Below are 24,619 nucleotides of genomic sequence, written 5' to 3'. Positions count from 1 at the left end.
GGGATGGATGAGTGTTGTTTAAGATGAAATTACAATGCCAAATATGGCAGACACCTTCAGATATGAGACCCCTCAGTTTTTTGACTTTGCCTTTTTGGAAGATCGGTTCCCTCTGGCTCCCACGTAATTCGAACACTGATTTATACATTTGCAGGGCATGTTAAATAAGTGCGGTGTAAAACCAAAGATAATACCGTTAGCATCTACAACTTGTATTTAATAAGCCTAAATTGTTGTGCTGTGTCGTGATTAGCTGAAGAGAAATAGCCACATCGTTGCGTTCTAAAACTGGACCTGGCGATTTCACATGTTCAATCTTTGGGGACTCCTTGCAACGGCATCAGCCGCCTTGCGACGACCAGTTCACACTGCTGCAACTTTTCCCCTGCGACGTCCCAAAAGAGTCTCGTTGCGTCGCGAATCTTTGGTCTGAACTGGTCTTAGGAGACCATCTATGTGGTATCAATGATGAATTTACCTTAACATGTTCGCTGTAACTGTTGTAATTAGAATAGTTGGTTGAATAATGGACTAGGCCAACATGGACGCAAGATAACCTATGTGCTATGATGATATTGCTTTTGATAAGGGTGATGTGTACCTTTTTCTAAATATTGTTATGTTTTATATATATTTTTTAAATTTAAATTTAAATATGGTATCACTATTAAAATGTGACTATATGTTTCTGTATACAAATGTTATATCTCCCGTACATGTTTGTATATAATCGTGATATTATAGTAGGCCCTACCTGTGGTGTAACTTTGATGATTTGGATACACTGTGACCCCAAACACACTCATTACTGTTAACAGTAGGGCCTACTATTCTTAATTTTCAATTTGTGCCGGAGTAGGCTACATTCTCCTTCAAACCTAAACATTATATTCTGACCTGTTGTTAGTATTATCTCGTTGCAAGTGTTTAAATACAATAGGCCTACATGAGTTTACATAGTCTACAGTTGGTTGTTCAGTCAAGTAAAGTTATGTGAATAATAAATCATATTATTAATATTAATGCCTTCTTTGTAAACTTTATTTTAATTCCGGTGGTACTTGGAGAGCCAAATAATTTCTAAGGTGGTACTCATGGTAAAAAGCTATTGTGTGTGCTGTGTGTGCGCGTATGTTTGAGTGAGAGACGGGAGTGAATGAGAGACAGAAAAATCGGACCCCCCTCCATTCTACCTCACAGGTACAGAAGGCCTCCGACAAGGATGGGCCACTTGCTTGTGTTTTAACCGGTGATTGTTGCGCCAAACTGTTTACAAAGGGACACTTGCTTGCGACGCAGCAAGCGCCTGGTAGTTGACCTGCCGGGCGGGACGATCAGTACTTCCCCACATAAAGAGCTTAGTTCTGATTGGATCGCTTCCTAAATCGTCCCGCTTACATTTTCGTCTCGTTTTTATTCGTTCAAATCAAATTTAGTTTTTATTTAGTTATCGTCTCGTTTTCGTCAGACTGTAGACCCCCCCCCACTCCCAATGTTTTCTCAATGGATCTCCACGAATCACACAAGTGGCCAATTTTGTTTAAAAAAAAAACGGCGAATTTCGCCGAAAGGTGACTAGTTTGCATGCCTGGTTTTCCTTGGCTCACGTATCATTCTCACCTTTTTCACCCCAAACCAGTTTGCATGCCTGCAGTTATTAAATATTCCAGTACAGGTTTTGTTTACACTAAATTAGCCTACTGCGTTGTAGGCATACCGGTATTGGAACCGTTTCTTTATACATCCCACTTGGTGCCGTCTTTAATTGTCCAATGGTCCAAACTTGATTGGTGTATATTCACTTACATTAAACACTAGGACACAACCTAATTTCTTCATTTTAATTACAGAATGCTAAAAATAACATTACATAAAATGTCCTTTTAAAAGAAACCATTGAATATTACAAAGGTTGTAGATTTTGCAAAGTTAGGATATAAAATCTTTGAACAGTGGTGCATAATTGAAAAGAAAAATAATTTTCATAAAATGCATATATTAACAGTTCTACCACATAAAAAATGAGATGGGCACAAAATGTTTGCTGACAGATGAGATGAGTATAGACGATGCACAGCCACACAGTTAACTCTCCTTCCAAACACAAGAAGTACTTGGGGATGCGCAGTGCGCTCCACACATCAGTTGAGACTTCAAGTCATGGTCAGTGGCTGATTTACACACTACGCCGGCTGGGGGGGGTGTCAAAGAACTGAAGACTCAGAAAGTGACTTGGTGACTGCTCCCATCATATTCACACGTCATTGTAAAAATAAAAAGATGACTGGCCATTGTTTAAGAAACACATTGTTTCCACAGGTTTAAGCTATACAATGTTCCAAATAGCTAAGGGTTTTAGAAACCTCATACTTTATGCATTCAACCCATACAAGGGCCAATAATAACACCGCTTTCTCTTTACATCTATTCACCAACCTCCTGATTGAATCGCCCAACACACTCAACTGTGATTTGCGTCATTCAGAATTTGGTACTGTACAACTTGGTCAGTCAGATCCACTGAAACGCTACCATGGTCACATATGTGGTCAACTTAAAAAAGGGAGCTAGGGATAGACTGTACAACAGGAGGAAGGGAAAACGGAAGGCTTGACATGCATAATACAAATGAAATAAAAGAATAGTGTGCTTGAGTTGCCACTGTCCTTTGCGCTGAGGTTTAATAATCGAACCGTGCCACTTCATCGTGAGCCCTTGTTAGAATTAAGTGTTTCTTAACCATGTGAAAGGTGCTCCCCGGGAGAGCAGTTCCACACAAGAGGACATTCAGTCTGTTCAAACCCTGGACCCCTTTTCTCTAGACAACACACACAGGCCAGAGCCGCATCCTGACAGAGAGGTATTCCATTTGCTCTCCTGCAATCTTGGGAGAGGTGCTGTGTCACATTATTTGCACGCACACACACACACACACACACACACACACACACACACACACACCTACCAATAGTCCATTAAGGCATTCATTCAGACATGAGATATGGTGTTTACATCAAGGGCTGTAACGCGGAGGCAGTCCTTGGTTCTCCTGTGTGACAGCCATCGTCGTAGTGGTAGCATCATCGGCCCATGAACACGACGCAGAATGGGGTGAGAAACAAGTGAAAATGGAAAGGAATGGGAAAGCGTGAAGAGCCCAGTGGAAGTGAGGAACACAACAGGTTGTTGTGGCAAGGGAGACCCAGCAGCAGAGCTACCGGGTGGGTTTTGAAGCTGGTCCAGAACTAACTTATTAAACCACCGGGAGTTCCATCAGCTGGGACGTGGTGAGCCGCTACTCAGGCCTAGCTGGTAGTAGCAGGTCAGAGCTAACGCTTCAAGGTCTGGATCAGTCCCCCCTGAGTTGGTGCTTGCGTCCGACCACGCAGACTTCCTTAGCGTGCTTGTTCGTTTAGTGATCCAAAAATAAAAATAAAATAATAGGAACGGGAAGGAAAAAACAAAATCGACTTTATGATTAGCTTTGGAGAACAAGCTCTTAGCCCGCTCGTTGATTGGCGAAGCAGGGTCTTAGCAGGTTATTGGTATAACCGAGGAAGAGGAGGACAAGCAGAGTGATGAGGAGACACGGCTGCTACCAAAGAAGGGTCAGACTAATCTCTTGAGTCCAGCTCACTATTGTTAGGTATTCTTTTCTGATTGGGGAGCTTTCTTGGCAAGGAGAGATCAAAAACATCCCGCTTTGCTTGAAAAAATGTCTATTATGTGTTGTATAGTGTGCATTATGCAGGTCTCATCGCAATAAAAAAAAAACAATACAGCTCTGTTGTTTTTTTTGTTTTACAAGAGCATGCATGATTTAGGTCGGTATATATGCTGTAGTCTGTACAAATCTGTAGGGTGTGGCTGGTGCAGGACAGTTCTGCAGGTGGTGGGGTCTGGTGGTCAGGTGCTGGTGACGGCAGTTAGACGCTGACTGTGCCTCAGTCAGACAGACAGGTAGATAGACAGGCAGGCGGAGGGGGTTAAGGGGGAGTGGGGGGGGGGGGGGGGAGGCAGGGATGGCGGCTAGATTAAAGGGGCCGTGTCCATCAGGGCCTTGTTGGGATCCAGAGTGGCAAAGAAGCGCACGTCGCGATCCTTGTCCGTCTGCAGCGCCATCACCGTCTCCTCCAGCTCGTCCGAGAAGGGGCAGCCGGGCTCCTTGAAGTAGACTGCAGGGCATCACCCACAATGACAGAAAATCAGTACAACAGACAAAACTGGTATGTAAAGAAGCACTATCACAAAAAAGACAGCACATTGCCCACCTTTCTCCATGACGCTCTGTCGCAGGGCCTTGGCAACGAGAACACGCACATTGGCCACCGAGTCCGAAGAGAGGCTCAGCAGACTGGGCAGGAGATGCTGGGCAAACTGATCCATGGGCATGCAGTCCTCCTCTACTACAGCCTGCACACACACACACACACACCTTTAAAGCCACCTTTCCATACACACTTCCCGAGACCACTCTCCTGGGAGAGGGATATTTTGCCGTGGCGGGTGATGACTTTTGACACGAGGCATCACTCCCCCCACCACACACACCAACACAGACTAGCTGTGCGGATTTAACATTAAGCAACGCAAATTATCAATGAAATAATTGCGTTGCGTTACTTTTCCAGTAGCACATGCATTGTATTTTTCCTACTTGTGCGTTAAAAAAGTATCCTTCAGCCAAACCAGATATAGAACTTAGTATAAAATAACCGTTGTAATGTGATATTTAAATAAGGAGTAGTTGTGATGGTCAGCGCTTTGGGTAGGCTACTAGTGTGAAACTGTATCTTATGTTTTATTCAGCTGAATCACTAGGGGGCAATGTTGCGCTGTGTCACGTGACCTAAAAGCTAAGGCGAATTCAGCATTATTCTGAACACAGAACCTTTATAGAACTAGGCTACAGAAGGTAGGCAGCAGCCCTAAAACCTGCCATTATTTATTTACATTTAAAATCTGTGAAATGGCCTGGTTTAAATAAATACTTTATTGTTCAATGTAACTAGATTTTAATTTCCTCTTTTTGCCTTTTTAAAAGTGACACAACTAATGAATATAAACAAGTTTTAATGTAGACATACATTGAAGGGACTACTAAAATCATCATAGTGGTGTGCTTGAATGCATCAAAGGGTTAAATCAAGCATTAAGAGGAGATTTCAAAACATCAAGATGCATATTGTGTATCGGGATATAGCCCAAAATCATTGCAATATGATTTATATGCCTCATGGCCCAGGAGTTCTTGTAGTGGTAGGTAGCACATGAGATTCACTGACCTGGCAGATGAATGCAAAGGCTTGCCGTCCCACCCACTTGTTACAATGGCAGAATCGGACTATGAGCTCGTTGATAAAGTTCAGGCCTAGGTCATTAGCTCCACTTGCATACAGCTTCTGGAGGATCTCCACCACCTAAGACAACATGACACAAAGCATAAACATGTCTCAGTTAATGTATAACACCACAGGGTTTGACTGGGCTTTGATGAATGAATGATCGAAACAAGCCTTTCTTGTAGCTTTAGTTGTAGCTTTAGTTGTAGCACGTCACACCCAACAATAAAGATTAAGGGAATGTGCCAAGTCATTTACGGTGAGCAACACCCTTGATGTTGACAGGCCCATAGAAATAGACATGGCAATATCTCTGTACATTAGCTTTTGGAAAGAGCTACATTAAGCCCATGCAATGTAGATCTGCCCATGCAAAGCATTGTTTATGTTGTTTGTTGACTTCATTTAAAGCGATGCTATTATCAAGCAAACACATAAGGTAATAAGGCACCGGTAATGAGGCAACTGATTTCAAAATGGTTGTTGAGAGGATGAAGGTCAAGGTTCTCACCAGTTTGTAGGAGATCCACCGGACTTGGGAGACCTTGTCTGAGCAGAGTGTGAGAGCAATCTGTCTTAGGTAGTCATACACGTCGTAGTGGCTGTACAACTCTATGATCAGGATCAACTGCCTGGATAACAGAGACATGCAGGGATTTAGAAAACAATGCCAACGATTATGTTACCGTGTGTACCACAAAATGAAGTATGCCTGGACATAGGGTCACTCGTTAAAAAACGTTTAGATTCCAGCTTCCACGCAAGAAGCCACTGGACTGTATTGGAGTGTCTAGTGTGAATAGCCCAGAGGAGGACACTTACTCGGCCAGCTCGTATCTGAACCTCCAGTTGCGACTGTTGTCGGTCACCATGAACTCCTGCAGCTGGTAAAGATACTCTCTCCTCTTCTCTGCATGCAGCAGCTGTCAAACCATATGTATATGTGAGACTAATTATGGTTGGTGATGTAAATGGACTGTAGAATATGATTGGCCTACAGATGAATACGATTTGAGCAGAGCAAAACATTTATGTAAAATACGTTGATGCTTGGTTGGTAGATTAAATAATAGCTTCATAATGAAAAGAAAAAGAGCCTTGCTGCATGGCTCTTCAGAATGCAAATAGTAGCACTTGTACACATGACAGGGAACACATTCACCGCACGGTTTGGGGGCGCAGGTCTGACCTTGAGGAAGTCGAACAGGTGTTTGAGGACACCGATGCGAACCTCGTCCAGGTCCTTGAGGAAGCCATTGAAGATGGGCACCAGGTCGGCTGCCGTCAGCTGGTCGCCCAGGATCACTGCCAGCTCATGGATGGAGAAGGCCAGCGTTCGACGCACCTTCCACTAAGCAAGACACAATGTTACAAGTATACCCCAATGTTACAAGTTGCAAAATCATTCATATTGGAAAATGGTTAACTGTTAAACATTCCAAATTATACAATCTAAAGAAGTGTGAATCAACCGGCTTTAAGGTATGCAAGAATTTTGACACTTTTAATGTAGGCCCTTGGACTGTTCATCTGGCCCCCTACCTGAACATCAGTGGCCAGTGTCTCATATGTGTCCTTGAGGCAGTGCCAGTTCTGGCGGCCAAGTGTGAGGGCCACCCCAGGCAGGCTGAAGGCACAGTGTTTGGCTATCTCCGTGTCCACCGTCTGGGCCCTGTCTGGGTCCGTCATGGACAGGTACTGATCCAACAGCTGCTGGGGTATGACATTCTGGACAAGGAGCAAAGAGGCAACATAATGAAAACGTTACCCAGAACACCAGAGAAAATTGTACCATTTAATGTGACCAATGGGAAACATTCCGTCATGGGAAAACAACCACCCAACCTGGATCTTAGGCTTTTCCTCAGGCACTGGACTTGGGGCAGAGTCCTCTTTCTCCTCCTCCACACTTTCAATTAGTTCAGATTCCTTGAAAAATTGTAATTAAATAAAAACATTATTACAGTTATGTACAAAACTACAAAATGATTAACATGATGTACTAAAAACGTTCTGGACCATTAAAATGACTAACCACGCTGCTGTGATCAGAGTCGTCCCGCACCAAGACAGGGGAACTGGGAGGAGAGTCTTCTTGGCCCTCCTGGGGCTCAGTCTGGGTCTCCATCTCGCCCTGTTCCTGGATGGGGCATGACTCCGGGACTGGGGGAGGCTCCACAGTTTTCTCCTCTTCTGTGGTACTCTGCTCGCTCTCCACTTGGACCTCACCCATTTCGGTCTCTGGTGGTGGGCTATCGCTGTCGCCGTCGCCTTGAATTGGACTCGATGGCTGGTCTTCGGTTGGGCTGCCATCAGTCGGGCTGTCAAGCTGGGCCACCTTGAGGGCTGCTGACAACACCTGGACTTGGGCTGAATTAACATATGCAGATACCATGAGCTGGCAGATAATGAGATGGATTTATATGAATGAAAAATGTATGTCCCATCACAGCAATTTTAACTGACGAGTTAACCTGGGCTGTAACTTCAACAAAATTAACGAAAAGTTAATATTATACTGACCCTGTACATCGGGGTCATCCATATGGGGCTGCAAGCAGTCCAGGACTTTCTGGATCTGGTCGCTGGTGGCTTTAGCTGGGTTGTATTTTGACGCAGGACATTCCTCTATGACCTCCTCATCCTCTTCCTCTCCTTCCATTTCCTCCCCTGTGGTTGGGCTAGTGAGCATCTCCAGCTCCCCGCTGATGTCCGGTAACGGAGGCCTCCAGTAGTTAAAAGAGTTGAAGTTCTCGTCGGCCTGCTCCATGTCCTTTTGGTTCTTGTCGTTCTCTGTTGCCGTGGGGTCATTGTTGTTGTTTGTGTTGTTGTAAGGGCCAACGGAAGTGGGGTTTCCTTGCGTCTCTGAGGCAGCGGTCGTAGAGTTGTTGCCGAAAGCATGTGCATACTCGAGGTCAGCCATCAGAGAGCGCTCGGGGGAAGGTGTGGCGCGGCCGTCCTGGTTGGCAGGGGTGTGGGTGATGGTCCTTTGTGTGGGGCAGCCCCCCATTTCAGAGCACTTCAGAGGGTTGATGGAGCATTCACTGCAATGGAGAGCCAAAAAGCAGATTCCTTCACATAATATCTTCAAAAGTGCAATATGAAAGGACACCAGTTAAAAAAAAAAGGGCATACTGATGACAGCAAGGACTAGCCCCATAGAGGATATTCTACCTTTCTAAAGTACACCTGGGCAGCGCAAGTAAGGTGCCGTCCTCCCGGAAGTGGAGGCCAGTGCCAGAGGGGTTAGCGAAGGTGGAAATGAAGCGGCCAAGAGACTGGAAGGCTCCCTGGCGCACCTGAAAATAACAAAAAGGAGACCTTCTAGTCAAAACATCAACTCTCGAGCTAATCATGGCAATGTTTGCGTGTGGTAAACTGATCACAGCCAAACAAATGTAGTCACCATCCTTCCAATAACATCAATGCAATGGTATCATCCAACGCGTCATTCATTGTCGTACATCAGCTACAACTTGTATAAATCTTGACGGTACTTTTAAAATGCCTTACCCAGCGTGACTGGTCACTTATGAGGTTGATGAAGAGGGGCGACAGTTTTGTCCGTCGCACCTCTGGGGATGTGCAGTTTGAGACGACCATGAAACACTCTGCGCAGGCTTTCCTGATGCCCCACAGGCTGTCTGAGCACAGGTCAAAGAACTTGGGCATCTGTGAAAGCACAGTAATTTGTTTATTGACCGACCTTTGTTATCAGTTTATGAACATGAGCCAATGGCTATGACTAATGAAAGCAAATTTCCTGGACAAAAAAATTAAGGAACAACAAGCTTGCCAATTTGCAGTACAAAGCACATGGTTTAATGGACCCGATCTATGCAACGCAAACAATATTTTCCCAATAAAGATGCAGCCGAATATAGAATAGCATTGCATATCATGTAGATCCTTACTTGTTTGGCTAGAATAAATACAATGATAAGTTGTTCATAGGGTTTTGGGGGATTACAGTCAATGCTTCTTACCAGCAGCTTTTCCGTTGCCTCCTGGCCTACAATGGAACAGAACTCCCCGAAATTGGCAGCACAGACCTGATGACAAGACAATGAAGCAAAATGACGCGACAATCCTTTCTTTGACAAAAAGGGACACACACACCGAGGTATGGCTCTTCTGTTTACAAGGAAACAATCGGGCACCAAGCGTTATGTTTGGCAAAACAAAAGTACACGTTTTAACTGATATGTTATTTACTCCTGAATAGCCATCCCAGCTTGCACCAGTTATGCAGGGAATTAACATTCCACCAACAGAACAACAGCAGAGTGTTGGCAGCGCTGTCGACTACAACAGGGTTAATGTTGACTCTTAATGAAGACTAACATTTTACCGGTGGCACCAACTTTTTCACTTGGTGGCACCATTACAAATTTGGTGGCACCCCTTTTTTGCAGTATTGGCATGCCCATTGTCATGTACCATTCATCTGTGTACTTCTAGTTAAAAAATATTACCCACTTGAAATAAATTGTTAAATGTTTTAAATGCATATTTCCTAACAAACTGACTTTTTGGCCTCACAAACTCTACTACATGACGCTGCCAATGCAGTGCTCCATAGCTCATCTTGTGTGAGCCTCGCTTTATGTTTAAGCTCTGCTGTAACCGTGGAACAAGAGTGGATCCGAGAGCCACTGACTGCCTCCACACCCATCATATTAAACAAAGATTTTCTAGCTCTTGATTTTGTAGTTCAACATTGTGACCACCCTGACTGAAAATGTTACATGGTGCAGGAAGGAGCATGGTGGCGCATGGACACTATTACATTGTCTATGGAGAATCTTGATCTATTTATATTTTTTATAGAAAAAAAAAAAGGCTTCTCGCATCAGCATAAGGATCACATTCTTGAGCCCTGCATTACCAGTCTAGGTTCAGCTCCCAATTCAGAAACATTTCCAGAATACAATGGAGTAAGATGTATAAGTAAAAGGCTGCTTTACATGTTGTAGGTGACAATTCGGAGGAACAATAGGAAAAGCAGAAGTGAAGAAATTGAAAGGGTTTGCAGATGGTTACCTTTCGGACTTGGAAAAGTCTGGCATCACTGCACAGCTCACAGAAGCGCATCAACAGCAGCCGCTCTACGGTGTCTTTGCTCAACATGGTGACCAGTTTGCACATGATCTGAAATTACACAAAGGTGTTATTGTTTGTTTAGGGAAATAATTGAAAAAGAATAAAAGTTTCATGTCCAAAGCCAGTAGGTATTATGCAATAGAAAGGAGGGACTGCTCTTACAGCAACGGCCTCTGATTTGTAATCATCGTCACTGCTTGGCTCTGTGAGTTCTAGCAGAACGGGGCAGACTTTGGTCTCCATGTCGGCCTTACAGATGAGGCCTTGCTCCAGCAAAACAAGCAAGGCTGCCTGGCTAGTCTTCCGCACCTATAGAGAAAAATATACATAATGTAGCGGTCAAACAAGTGAGGCTCAACAATGCCCTGAAAAAGATTTAAAACAAAAAACAAGGCCCTCTTTTTAAGAATGACACAATTGTTAGTAATAGCTGTTGGATTCGAGCAAATTGTTTGCCAACTAAAAACCTACCTGATTATTTGGATCGGTGAGATACAGGACCACGATAGGTACCAAGTATCTGGAGAAAGCTGCTGGGAAGTTGGGTCGGCTCTCATGCAAGAACATGGCGATGTTTGGGATCTGTTCCATGAGCTCAGCCCGCACTGTTGGCTCTGGGAACATGCCGTGACAAACATGAGCATATGCACACTATACAAATACAAATCTGTAGGTGTTAGAGGAAAGCTCATATCCAACTGGAGTGAATCTCAAACTACAGTTGCACATATCCAAAGTACGAATGAATCAAATTAAATGCAGACCAACAAAATATAATCTACCTCCATCTTCTGACATTCTGGCAACTGTCTCCATGACACTGATAAAGTCATTTTCATTGTCACTGAACTCTCGAAGCACATCTAGCAGCCCACGTGCCACGATCTCCCTGGGAAGCAACAGAGCCTCTGGGTTAGTTACCTGCCAATAGCTAAGACGTGCACACTGGGTAAAAGCAGCACAGCCCAAGCTGACAAGTACAACCTCCCGTTGATGTACTTTGTAGTAATTGTACATTACTGCGGAGCATGAAAACTGTGAGAAGAGTACAAGAAGCATGAGAACAAAAACATCCACTTTAAGAAATCATTGGTAGTGTCTGGCAGACTGTGATATTTAGATCAAACCACATTAGCGTGAGACGCAGATCAACAAAAGGGTATTCCCAGAATTGCAGACTTTTCAGGACCTAAAACTGTAAAAAGGCCACAAACAACCATAGCCATTCTTCAAATCATGCATGTTCCAGTAAGACCTGTGGCATGGCTCCACCACAGTGTTGGCCCAGGTAAGAGCCTTCCAAACAGATTGGAATGTGGACAGTCTGTAAAGATGGTCTAGGGCATGCCTTTGTTCTGGCTGTCAGAGGTTATCCAATAGTCGAGGTTATCCAATATTGTGTTGTTGTCTACTTTGGGGCTAGGGTTAGCTCCTGGGCAAGTTCTTACCTGTTGAAAAGGTTCTCGCTGAAGGCATACTTCTCAAGCCTCCCTAAAGGAGTGAGGTTGTCTTGTCCTGCATCTAGGAAAGCTGTGATCCGTATTCCTTCACACTCTGAGCCATAGTTTTCAAATCCAACTGTGTGGACTGAGGGGGGAGAAGGGGCAATAGTTAATGCATGTTTACATACAAACATAATTAGGTAACGTAACTTAGGTAACTTAACTTAACACAAATATGAAAGAAAATACCAAAACATTTAAAATAAAATTTGCGTAGTGTCAGCAGAGATCAAACTGTTGCATAGCGCATGTTTATGTTTTTGGTCTTTGAGGGAAAGTTCATCACCATGCTCAATGAAGAGCACAGAGATTGGATAGTCCATATAGCTTCTAATAATAGTAACGGGTGAATCCCCAGGAGGATTTCTCCAGTGTTATGTTGGGGATGGATTGACGGCTTCAACATTCCCAAGGTCAAGCATCTGTCATTTTCACACATACTAAAAAGGGGACTGCATGGTATTTCACACTTTTCTGACCACCAGAACTAAGATTTCCCAACTATATTAATGTATTAATTACTGTTGACCAGTCCATTGATGTCCTCATACAGCAAGTAACACACTACCTAATCACATCTTATTACTTATACAGCATTTCCTGTGGCTTTCGCTTATTCAAGAACCCCACCATTTCAACAAACTTATTTAAAGTCACATGTATTCATGAAACTACTGCTATCAGATCAGTCTTTCAACACAGGTTATTTTCACAGATACTAATGTATGTTTACTGGTTACTGGTTACGCAGCCTTGCTAAGATGACCCCATATTAGCCAGATTTCAGGCACAGCTGAAAAATTATCCAGAATGTATACTGTCAATGTGTCAGTAGAGTTATGAGGAGGGTACATCCTGCTTCCCAAGGACCTCAAGCATTTCTGTAAAAAGGCTATTTGCTTAATATGAACTGTACATGAAAATGAAAATCCGGAAACTTACAGTCATCCATATCATCGTGGCCATCTTCAAAATATAAAGACAGTCCTGAAATAATGGAGAGGAAATAAGACACAAGAGGAAAGACATGATGGGAAAGATTAGATGGATTACAAACTTGCAATGAGATCTAAACCTTTCAGTAAGGGCATTGCTGTTACACCTGTCTTGACTCTAAATAATAGGGTTATCATGCATGTGACAAGTGAACAAAGAATCATGTGAAAGGAAATTAGTGAATAGCAATACAATAAAAACATCCAAGACACAGTACAATGCAATGCACAGTGCAGTCAAACTCACAAAGACGAAATTATAGATTTTAGATTGGCTAAATTGTCATGTAGAGATGTAACACTTAAAAATGAATTTCATGACATGCATCATATTTTTTTCATTCTAACATCATTAGTCGACTTATGGAAGAAGACGAGTTTCCGTGCTACCAAAATACACATATAAATCATAAAGGATCGATCACTTCACAATAACGACGGAACCCATTATCTTTGTTAAACAATATCAGAATAACAGATCATAACGGTTTGATAATATAGGAGATTTCATGTCAATGTTTACAACTGAATAATCAAGGGAACCCGCCCCAATATGTACATAATAGCAGCGTTGGTACAGAGACTGTTTAGTGTTTGCTGCGTCAATAGGGTCCGATACATTGATTAGTTCTGTATAATAATTCACTGAAACGTTTTTTAGAAGCTATCCCTTTGTTATGGTACGGTGCTGGATGTAGTCCCCTTATGGTTGCAAATGACGTTAGCAAAAAGGCTAACGTTAGCTAAGCTAGGTCAACTCGTCACGCTGACAACAATTCGATGTTGTACAGGGTTAAGACAGATAAAGTAGGGCCAAACTATTAAAGACTGTGAGACATTACACGATAATTTTGAGCATCTATCATAAACACTTTGAAAAGTGGTGTTAACCTAATAAACTTGTATTATTAGCTTGCTTTCGACAGTAAAGTAGCTCGCTAGCTATGCTAGCCGACACGGCTCGTCCAGCCCTTCTGGTTTCCTGGCCGTAGGGCTCGCTTTGATTCGCCCCATAAACCAGAAATCGATATTGAAACCTCAGGGAGGTAAATTCACAACTAGACATGTTATCCCAAAGAAGAAAAGTATGTTTAACCATCGAATACATTCCATTAAGAAAGTGCCTTTACCTGCCATCTTGATTCTGTGGTGCTCCGCCGTGTGGGCTGTCACTACCACAGCTGTCACTCAACCAAGGAGAAGAACTACTTCCTCAAACCACTTCCTGATGCAACTTTTCCCAGATAATTGATCCAAACTAACAATTAATCAGACGCCGATTCTTAAGCCATGTATACATGTGGATGAAGTAATCAACATCGCTGACCCTCGGCTTCGTGTTTTTCCAACAAAAAAAAGCCGATGCGGTCACGTGACCCGCTGGAGTTCAAGATGGAGACGCTGCGAGGAGGTTAGCTCGGTGTTTACATCACCTACATATTGCAACTCATGCAGTAAACCAAGCGTCGGCCAAACCATAACGTTTCAGCCACTTCGAAATGTATACATGGTTTCTGACAGAAGTCAGGTAACCTTGTTTTCAAAGACTGACACTCTGAAACATTAACAGGTAGAAAAGAGTGAATGTGTCCAAGTGACTGGAATGTTGATCACAAACTAGTTGTGTTGAAGAGATCGATATGGCACTGAGAGAGTTGAAAGTGTGTCTTCTTGGGGTAAGTTAAGAATGATTGGATCTTGCTGTATTTGCATTATCCATGGCTAGTTATGTGTATTATTAGTGCTAGTAGAATAGATTCCCAGCTAGTGTAGCCAATGCACTTCGTTCTAGGGATGTCATAACTATTTTGATTAGGGAGGCATGTTGTTGATTTAACTGTTTATACCGCATTCATTTTGCCATCTAATAATTTTTCCAGTAAGACGAGCACAAATCCGACTGAAAAATATTGTATGCTGCAACGACTGGTCCATAAAATATTTTATCTTTTCAACATGCACTCATCTTACAATTATTAAAGTGTATCAGAATACTGCGGTTAGATGCTTTCTATAGCTATCTAAAATATTCTCATATATAAAGGAAATGATTGTATGCGTGTCCATCCCATTCCCGAGTTACGTCTACAATTTACAAATTGATTTGTCGCCAAACAAGAGGGCTATTATGTCTATTATGTGAATGCTTGGTAACAATTTACTTTTTCAGGACACTGGGGTTGGAAAGTCCAGTATTGTTTGGCGGTTTGTGGAAGACAGTTTTGACCCAAACATCAATCCAACAATTGGGTATGGTAATATACATCCGTTGTAAAATTGAAAATGTGTAGATTTGGACTAACTGAAAACACCATTGTAGGTGTTTATGTAGGTATTTATAATGAGTCCAATGTAGAAGTTCTGGAAAACCTGTAGGCCTACTGGAAATTAAATGAAATGCTAATGTAGATTACCTCCTATTTGTATTTATCTCTGGTAATTGTTGTCGACCCAAATTGTGTGTTGAAGGTTGGTATCATGATTATGAACATGAAAATGTATTTATTATTACATTATGCCCCATCATTTAGATTCTGTCATGGTTCCAGGCATATTGTTTACCACTATCTGGAACAGGCAGTGAGCAGTAGTTGATGTATAGTCATTTGAAAATACATTCCATTTAAATGTCAATGGAACTGTTATGAGATTGGAAAGAAGCCAACATATGAAATGACAGGGAGCCTATGTTCATTGTGAAAGGAGTATGAGGAGCAACCAACATAACAAGGCGGCCCCTTGTCTGGGAAAAAAATGCTTATCAGCATAGGCTGAGATTTTTCACTTTTTTTTTGTAGTTGTAAATGTATGCATGTTCTCGGTTCACTTTTCCAGGGCATCTTTTATGACCAAGACAGTGCAATACCAAAATGAGCTTCACAAGTTCCTGATCTGGGATACAGCAGGACAGGAGCGGGTCAGTATACTTGGCTAGCACAAGCTTTATTTCTGTTGAGCCTTATTAATGCTTTACAGTGATCAAACAAACCTGATTATGTGCAGTGACTGCTATGTGTACGGTGAAAAAGAAAAAAGTGTATACTTTGTTCGGCATTCCGTCATTTACATTGGAGTGATGGGGTAATATGGGCTAAAATCACAAATGTTAATATAGCATAAACTGATGGGAACTGATGGATAGTGAGTGCAGTTATTGCTTTATATCTGGTAGGGGGCGATATTTACCTCTTCATAGAGTCTAGGACGGTGCCCTAAAAGCGGGATCAGGTAGGCTAGCTAGCTGGTAATGTCTCTTGTTTTGTATTTCTTTGTAAAGCAGATTTTAACTTGTTTTTGACAGTTAAATAAAATATAAATACAAATTAATAATACAAAAATAGAAAGAGGAGTGTCAAGCTTCATTGAATGAACCATTGTATAGTTAGTTTGTTTATTGTCCCCAGGGGTCAATTATTTTCCAAAAAACTGTACATCACAAGGAGAAAACAACAATATCCTTTTCACACATCATCACACAACACCAGTCAGTAACAATACATAATATACAAATATAACACCTCAGCATACAATAATGACAGGCCAAAACAATATAGCCTGAGAACAAGCCTCAAAGTTCCCTCAGACTTGTGTCCAAGCGAGCCCTTCTGCCCCTCAGGGTTCTGTACCTGTACAGAGGGCAGTATTAGAGTGGCAATTGAGAGGCTGTGTGATGTCCTTTGCTATTGCATTTGCAAAGCGTGTGATGGCCGTACAGTTGAGCTCTGAGAGGCTGGGGAGTGGGGAGACCATTTATCTTGGCAGCAATGTTAGTCATGCGTGTACGTTTGACCCGGTTTATGACAGAGAGCACGTTGGAGAAACAGGTGCGAGGTAGAGCCGGATGGGTTTGAAAATACTTGCCAGCAGTACGAGATTGTGGGTGACATTGAGTGTTTGATTGCTCCTTTTTTCTTTCTTATGTGTGCTGAGCCTGGTCGAGGTTCGGTTCATTATCCAATGTGGGGGGTCGGATCATTTGTGACTGGGTAGCAATTACTTTTCTGTATGCCGTAATATTTTCTAAATATTTACTATTGTGTTTACTCCCTCCCTACGAATATCAAACTGATATTTTCAACAAATGTAGGAAAGAAAAATAACAGTTTAGTGGAAATTGTGTTCTACGAGCCCTTCACTCATTTAAACTCTCATCTCTCTTTTCACTGCATGAGTAATCCATGTTATTTCCCCTTTTCCTCTCCCTGCATGCATGCGCACACATGAATCGCCTTCATAATTCTGTGTGATCTCAGAAGTTAGTGTTAGTTCCCTTCTCTTTACTCACTCCAGACTGGGGATAAGAAAGGGGGGGGGGAGGGGGGCTGGCTAGTCCACAAGTCCACACCTTCCATTGGGCCTGCGTTGCTTTGTGGCCTTGAGAGTGCCCGAACGGATCTCCGTTTAAGATAAGATGACAGAGTGAAACCCAAGCTGTCTGCCCACTGCTGCTTGCCACTAAAGGCTCCTATCCAATACTATCTCTGTAAATAGTGACCGCCATGGATTCTTTTTCCGTCAAAATCAATTTTTCATATGATTTTCATGTGCACATTGTACAATATTTTCTTCTGATATAATTATTTATCTGTTAGCTTTCATGGTCAATTTATTCACATATTTTATTTTCATTAGGGTTTTTTTTATTCTGTGGTCCATTAAGTGGTTTGAATGTCTTTGTCAAAATATAATTTATTGTCATCTTGTTGGCATTGTGTGTGTCTGGGTGTCATTGTGGTCTTCATACTAAACTGTGGAATTTAAAACCTTTTTCTTCCTCCGTCGAGTTTTGGCAGATCTAGGTGTAGAAAGGGAAGAGACCGAGCCAGTCAGCAGCATGATAAGGAATATCTATAAAGATAATTTGGATAGGGGGATGTTAATATGTACTTTAATATGAATTCCTATCTCAGCCTAACACATGAGTACACGCCATCCCGTCTGTCAACACCTTAGCCAATCCTTACTGTCCACTTCTTCTCCCTAAAAAGCAAAGTTGAACTTCATACTGCCGCCACACCATGTCTTTTGAATCTGTGCCACGCACATGGTTTCAGTAATTAATCTGCATAAGCCAAGCATTGTCGGGACTATTTTTTTAAGGCAGCCCTGTGGCCAGATGTCTGGTCTGGCCTCGCCGTGTATGCTCCTCGGGGTGAAGGCTATAGGCGAGACCACACAGGACTGTGCGGTGGTAGTTAAGCTAGCAGCCTAGTGGTAGCCAGCGAGACAGACAGCATTCGCCTCACCGGCGCTGCCAAGTATCCCAAGTTGGACTCCCTTTGGTGGACTTTGGGCCAGTAACAACCATAATTATGTGGAATGTGTGCTTTCCTGAGGTAACTGTGTCACTCCAAGACAGATAGTTTATTCCATCCTGGTGGGAAAGGCAGAGGCCTTCCAAGTGAATGTCTACTAGAGGATTGTGGTTTGTTTGAGATTAACACAAAACATCTGATAATGAGACCATTCATTTCCTAAAACAAGCAAGTCAGATGTCCAGTGAATTACAATTGGACAATTAAAGGGTGTTTTCACATGGGAACAAGAGGGATCATCTAGAACTTGGGAATGAAAAATATCTGGTTAATTTGAGCTCACAATATACAGTAAATCAATATTGTGACTCAATAAGACGGCAAAAATGTGTTGCTCCACTCAAAAAATACAAAAATACTGTCCAAATTGGTATAAATCAGCCTCCTAGACTCTTGGTAATGTCAAACATTAATTTTAAGGCCTGTTCAAAACCAAAAATGGAATGAAATGTATCTCTTAGGATTCAAGAAGTATAGAAAAAAGTGTATACCACCTCTCAGTTAACCAGGTGTAATGAAGATATTACATCAGCAAGACTGAGATCTGAAAAAAAAAAAAAAAAGTCAACAGCATTATTAATTCATAATTTTCTGCAGGAACTAAGCCAGATAATAACGGGTCAAATTATGCTTTTTACAATTTAGCAATTGTCTCACTGGAAACATTTAAACAAATAAAATGTGTATGACTGTGTGTGGGTGTGGGTGGGTGTGTGTGTGTGTTGCTGGACCAGACAGTGCTTTTGTGATATTTGGTTAAGACCAAATGCATAGTTAGGCCAAAGACTATAGAGATGCTAACATCTTTTGAAACATTTTGCTCATCCTTCTCCTGATGGCTGCCACATGTTAGATTCCATGGTGGAAATACTTGCCATACATCCATTTCAATAAAGCCATTTGTCTTTGGCACTTTAGGAAAGCAGTTGCCTGTAGGTTTGTGCAAACAGGGCGGCCTTTCTTTGTATCGCACCATTTATACCGTGTGCGTTATTCAGTCTAGTGAAGCTAAAGCACACAGTGATGTCATCACTGCACTCGTTTTTTTCTATGTAGAATCAGACATAACATATCAAGTCTAGACACGGTTATAGTGTGAAATGTGTCAGTTTTTCACGCCACAGGCCAAACAGTTACATTAAAAAAATTTTTAAATGTACTTTGAAACCCATTTAGGCATTCAAAATGCCTATATTCCAGAAATCTGTGCTCTTCTGTGTATGTGCATTTTCAGAAATGATACCAAGGTTTCACAGAATTTAAGTTTGTTTAAGTTCCCAAATACCTCAGAAGTGGTAGTGGCATAACCCAACTGGAGATTTAATACAACTAACCCCCTTTCACTCCATCTGTTTCTCCCCATGAGGAGTGATTTAAAGACATTGCTGTCCCCTGTTTATCACATCCTAATTTTCCCCTGTCTGTCTCCCGTAGTTCCGTGCTCTGGCGCCAATGTACTACAGAGGCTCAGCGGCAGCCATTATTGTTTACGACATCACAAAAGAGGTAAAAAAAAATAAAACAAAGAATGTTTTCTATAACGGCAACAAATGTGGCTGTTGTTTTTTGTGCATATTATTATTATTTTTGATTTGTGTCAAATTTGGTAATGCCTCTCTCACCAGGAGTCCTTCCAAACACTGAAGAACTGGGTGAAGGAGCTGCGGCAGCACGGCCCTCCCAACATCGTGGTGGCCATCGCGGGAAACAAGAGTGACCTCTCTGATGCCAGGTAGGATCCTGTTATCACTCGTCCTAACGTAACAGATTCTTCCTGAATAAAATAACCTTGTTTTTGTAGTAACCCCTTAGGTTATCACTATAAATATAGTAAAGTACTATAGTAATGGAAATTAATCATATTTTTTGAGGACGAGGCAGGGAAAGGCAAACCAACAGATGGGCAGGCATAAAGAAAGGGAGATGGTATTGGTTTAAAAAGGTTTGTTTATGGTTTAAAGGCCATGTCCATTTATTCCATTTAATAGTCCATTTAATAAGCCATCATCCATATTTCCCATTTAATTATACAAAGTTGATATGGAATCTTGAGTTTGTTCCTAATTAATATTCTATGAATAGACTGTTGAGTTATATCAGCTCGCCTATCCGTCTCTCATTTCACTTCTGGGCCAATGTGGTGCAACTTGATGATCATTATGGGGATTAAATGGCAGTAGGACTGCATTATAGACGCTATGATCGTTCATAGTACACTATACACACCCGTTTCAAAGCTTTGTGAAATGTACGTTTTGGTTTGTAGAATGTCCTTTAGCAAGTCACTCTTCTGGAAATGAAATGCTAATCCTGGACATTAAAACATGAAAATATGTACGAAGATTGTCATTGAGGAAAAAAAAACTGCATGCAGCAGTTTATACACTTTAGTAGGGAATATCATCCATGATCCATCCTTCATACTGTGTTTTATTTAACAGGGAAGTCTCTGAGAAGGATGCCAAGGACTATGCCGATTCTATTCATGCAATCTTTGTTGAAACCAGTGCCAAGAATGCCATTAATATCAACGAGGTCTTCAGAGAGATCAGTGAGTGTGTGTCTTAAGAATTTGGTTTTCGATGTCATCTTTATCAGGCAAGAAATTGGGTGGAATTTTTGTCTTATCATAATTGCCATTGTTTATCTTTGTATTTAATATTGTTTCCATGTGCATTTTAAAGCAGGTGTACAGTATTTAACTTTTTATTTAAAAAAACCTAATTTCCTAATAAGCATCAGTTGTTGCTCGTTGTTTTATAACTAAAACCTTCAACCTTTTTAAGGATAAAGTTTAAATGAGCCTGGCCATCCTGTATTATCGGGGGCCGGGGTCCTGATAGTCGCATGCATAGCAGCTTAAGTCTGGTTAAAAATGCGCCCTATTACACAAAAAGGTTAAGATTGTCCTGGAAAATAAACCGCATTTAAATCAGATTTAAAGGTCCAGACTCCAGAGTGTAACATTTTGTAGCATCTAGGTTTAAGATTGCAACCAACTGAATCCTACCCCTTACTTGTCCCTTTCCAATGACTACAGCGGCCTGTACTAGCCTGTGAGGTACTTCACAGGTACCAAAATTATGTCATCATCTATGACAGCATCACGTAGCCAAGTTTAACCCTGATTATCGGTTTTGCGAAAAAGCAACATTAATTTGACGCGCACTAAGGTCGATTTTGACGACTTAAGACTGTAAAAAAAATTTTAAAAACAATTTAACAACAGAGGTAACAGCCTATTTAAATTCTGACACAGTTCTCTTCCATCCATAATGGTAAACTAAACCGTATTAATACAAAAATCTTTAAATCTCTTTTGAAACAATGTTTTATGTTTGCGTCTGTGCATCCCTTGAAAAGGTCAGCGCATCCCTGTCCTAGAAGCTGCGGGAGCAACTTCAGGGAGAGGTTTCCAACTTGGACGCCAGGCCTCAGAGTCACGTAAAACCTGCTGCTGATGATGGCTGCAGCTTCTGGCCCGAAAGTGACACCTCTCTGTGATGGCTTTTATGTCCCATCAAGCCAAAGACAACCATATTCCTTATAACTAACCCCCTGATGCCACAGTTTATTTACTTGCAACACAAAAGCACAATACATCACCAGGGGACATTTTGTCTATTTTGAGTGACAGGATGGGGTTCCATACATTTACACTAAATTGGCTTCATTACTATGCAATATCTTTTGCATTTTCTCTCAAATGTAAACATTAATGATAACGTGTTAAGCAGTTATAATGCAACGTTTAATAATTGAATCACTGAATTCCCCCCTCCAATCTATATCGCTGAATTAAACTCATATGTGTATATGCATACAAAATGCACATCCCAGCGAAGCCTGAAATTTTCCCTTTAAGGATATCTAACTCTGGACTTATTTGTTGCCAATTGAACTCAGACGGGGTAAAACAGGAGTCCTCATAAATAAGACATTTTTTAGATGACTTTAAGTATCTGCCTTATTGTTGTATCAGTGAGGTAACTTTAACTGATGGACTTCTGAATTGTGTTCCCCACTTTTTTGTTTTTATATTGTCTACCCTTTGGTTAGCGGATGAAGTGCTTTCTGCCCTTTTAAGTTTCCTATCACACTATAAGAGGGTTCTTCTCTACTATGAAACATGTTGGTAGTCTTGTATGCATGTGGCTGGAAATGGATAACGATAATGGTTCTGATGAAAGTACAGGTGTCTTATGAACACCACTATTGTATTTTAAGTTTTTCAATTTGCTCTAAACTTGTGCTTCGGACCAAACATTGCATACACAACCACGTGCAGCATGGTTGCCTTACTACTCAATTGAAATGCTCAACATCAATGCTTTAGGCTGCCGGCACCACTATGTTTATTGTTCTGTGGAAGTAGCGACTCTTTTGGGGATTTGCATGGTACTTACTTCCACATGTCACTGGGAACAGACCAGTGCTCCCACAAGGTCTCTACTCTAAAATGAAGGAAACATATTGAGTGTTGCTGTCAGCATTGCCCAGGGATGGTGTTAGTCATTTTATAATACTGAACTGGCAGGTTCCAAGTGTACCATATAACAATTTTCAATTGCCGACCATTTCTGCATTACGCTTGTTATAGGGGAATCTGTCACCAGAATGCTGTATCAGAAAGACCCCGCAGAGCTAGGAGAGTACTGCCAGTTGATTTACAGTTTTAAACTAGCGTTGGTTTTTCTGGAACATCATGTTAACTATTTGTGATTTCTGGCCTGCCATGCCGGCCTCAATCTTTTTCTATTATGTTAAAATGCAGCTCACTAAATGGAAAAATGATTGCCAAATTCTTTAATTGTACCATTCACATGTTTAGTTTACAGAATATATAGTGTCCAACACTCCAATATAGTTTTACTACCTGACCTATGATACATGGAATATTATCAAGAAATCTGGAATATTAAGTGGGGACGAGCAGCTTTCTCATGTGTTCTTTTTATTTTGATATCATGCTTCTGAACACATTTTGTGTAAAGGGTGGACGATGAATTACAATAACTTGCCCATACAACCTAGACTTGGTAATGTACCTTGCAGGTTGTCTCTTCTGTCTCTTATTATTCACTATTTTATATCTAAAATGTTTTTTGATGTGCTGTATAATAAGGAAGGCTACCTTTTTGTACAGGACGTTTTTCCTTTCTATTACAATGTGCAATAGTTGTCATTATCCCAGGTTCTGGTCAAAATGTGACCAGAACCTGGGTACTACAAATCCATTACAGTATATAAGTGTGATATATGATCATGAAATAACCATTTACAATGGAAAAAAGACAGAAGCCTTTACGACGATCTCCTTTTGTAATTCAATTGTATGAAATGCAATGATGCATAGATGTTAAAGTGCAACATGTTACAGACACTTGAGAAAGGCGTTCCAAATAATAGTAATTTGTTGCTCTGTTTCCGCACTATTTCATATTGTCAATGTCTCTGTCTTTAGCTTCAGCTTTATATCTTAAAGGGAATAACTCTGGTACTGTGGCTTGATTGATTGAAATGATTGATTGAAAAAAATGAAAGCCAGTGAAGTATTTTACTTTAATGTGTTTTATTTTGTAGTAGACAAAAGTTGGCATGTGAACACAGTTGACATGTCTAACCAGATTTGGAAATTGCTTTGTGGAATCTTTCTACAAACAAAGATATTTTCTGCCTGTTATTTTGAATGATAACCAACTGCTTGTCAGTTGCCATATTGTTGTTGCACATTGTACATCATCAAAGCCATTTCCCCCATCAAGCTTTATTTTATTTTCCTTGTCGATGTAATGTATTAATTTAAAGTGGTGTAACAAAATATCTTGTCAGATGGTTGCAAATTGTTTCTGTGACTAAAAGAATTGCATGAACGATATGATGGAATATACCAACAGTCTTGGGCTGGCCCGAGGCATGTAAATTATCTTTGGTATACAGTTTTTCATTGTAGACATGTCATCCAATTAAACACAGGTCATTATTAAGATTGCAGTTAACAACAGTCATGCTATCTGCACTGTAGTTTACATATTACGCTTTATATTCTTTTTCATAATGATTGTAAACAAAAATGCCTAAAATCTATGTTGGCAGTGAATTTGTGAATGTCCAAAAAGGGAATTCTCAACCTTTTTTTTTTTTAAATTAAAAAAAATATGTGGAGAAATACAGTTTCTATTTAATTCAGAGAATATTAAAGAGCTGTTTCATGCTCTACACTTGTGGTGTAGTTGCCAAGTTGCTGGATCTTTATTAACTTGCTTGAGCCTTGAGGATACAGTAACAATGTTGTTAGTACTTGGTCATGTTACTCCACCGGCCCCTATCCCTTGACGATATATATATAAATATGACATTTG

At 41.2% G+C, this 24,619-nt stretch overlaps 2 protein-coding genes across 2 annotated transcripts; one reads left to right on the top strand and one right to left on the bottom strand.

Moving 5' to 3' along the window:
• Positions 1-1,833: 1,833 nt before the first annotated feature.
• Positions 1,834-14,273, bottom strand: ppp4r1l (protein phosphatase 4, regulatory subunit 1-like). The gene is made up of 20 exons (XM_084463630.1): positions 14,073-14,273; positions 12,890-12,934; positions 11,894-12,032; positions 11,228-11,334; positions 10,917-11,059; positions 10,608-10,754; positions 10,386-10,493; positions 9,329-9,394; positions 8,856-9,014; positions 8,517-8,641; positions 7,866-8,386; positions 7,378-7,712; positions 7,188-7,271; positions 6,885-7,070; positions 6,532-6,693; positions 6,165-6,265; positions 5,854-5,974; positions 5,286-5,420; positions 4,272-4,413; positions 1,834-4,175 (listed from the first exon to the last, which is right to left on the bottom strand). The coding sequence occupies exons 1-20, from the start codon at positions 14,077-14,079 to the stop codon at positions 4,030-4,032; spliced, it is 2,979 nt and encodes a 992-aa protein (XP_084319756.1). The 5' UTR covers positions 14,080-14,273; the 3' UTR covers positions 1,834-4,029.
• rab22a (RAB22A, member RAS oncogene family) lies at positions 14,266-24,404 on the top strand. The gene is made up of 7 exons (XM_084463631.1): positions 14,266-14,618; positions 15,113-15,192; positions 15,778-15,859; positions 19,692-19,763; positions 19,883-19,989; positions 20,699-20,808; positions 21,621-24,404. Exons 1-7 carry the CDS (start codon positions 14,583-14,585, stop codon positions 21,716-21,718), a joined length of 585 nt encoding a protein of 194 aa, XP_084319757.1. The 5' UTR covers positions 14,266-14,582; the 3' UTR covers positions 21,719-24,404.
• Positions 24,405-24,619: the final 215 nt, after the last annotated feature.

This window comes from Micromesistius poutassou, assembly GCF_964030765.1.
Source record: "Micromesistius poutassou genome assembly, chromosome: 2".
In the NCBI taxonomy this organism is placed as follows: Eukaryota; Metazoa; Chordata; class Actinopteri; order Gadiformes; family Gadidae; genus Micromesistius; species Micromesistius poutassou.
This window is presented reverse-complemented; position numbering and strand designations above follow the sequence as displayed.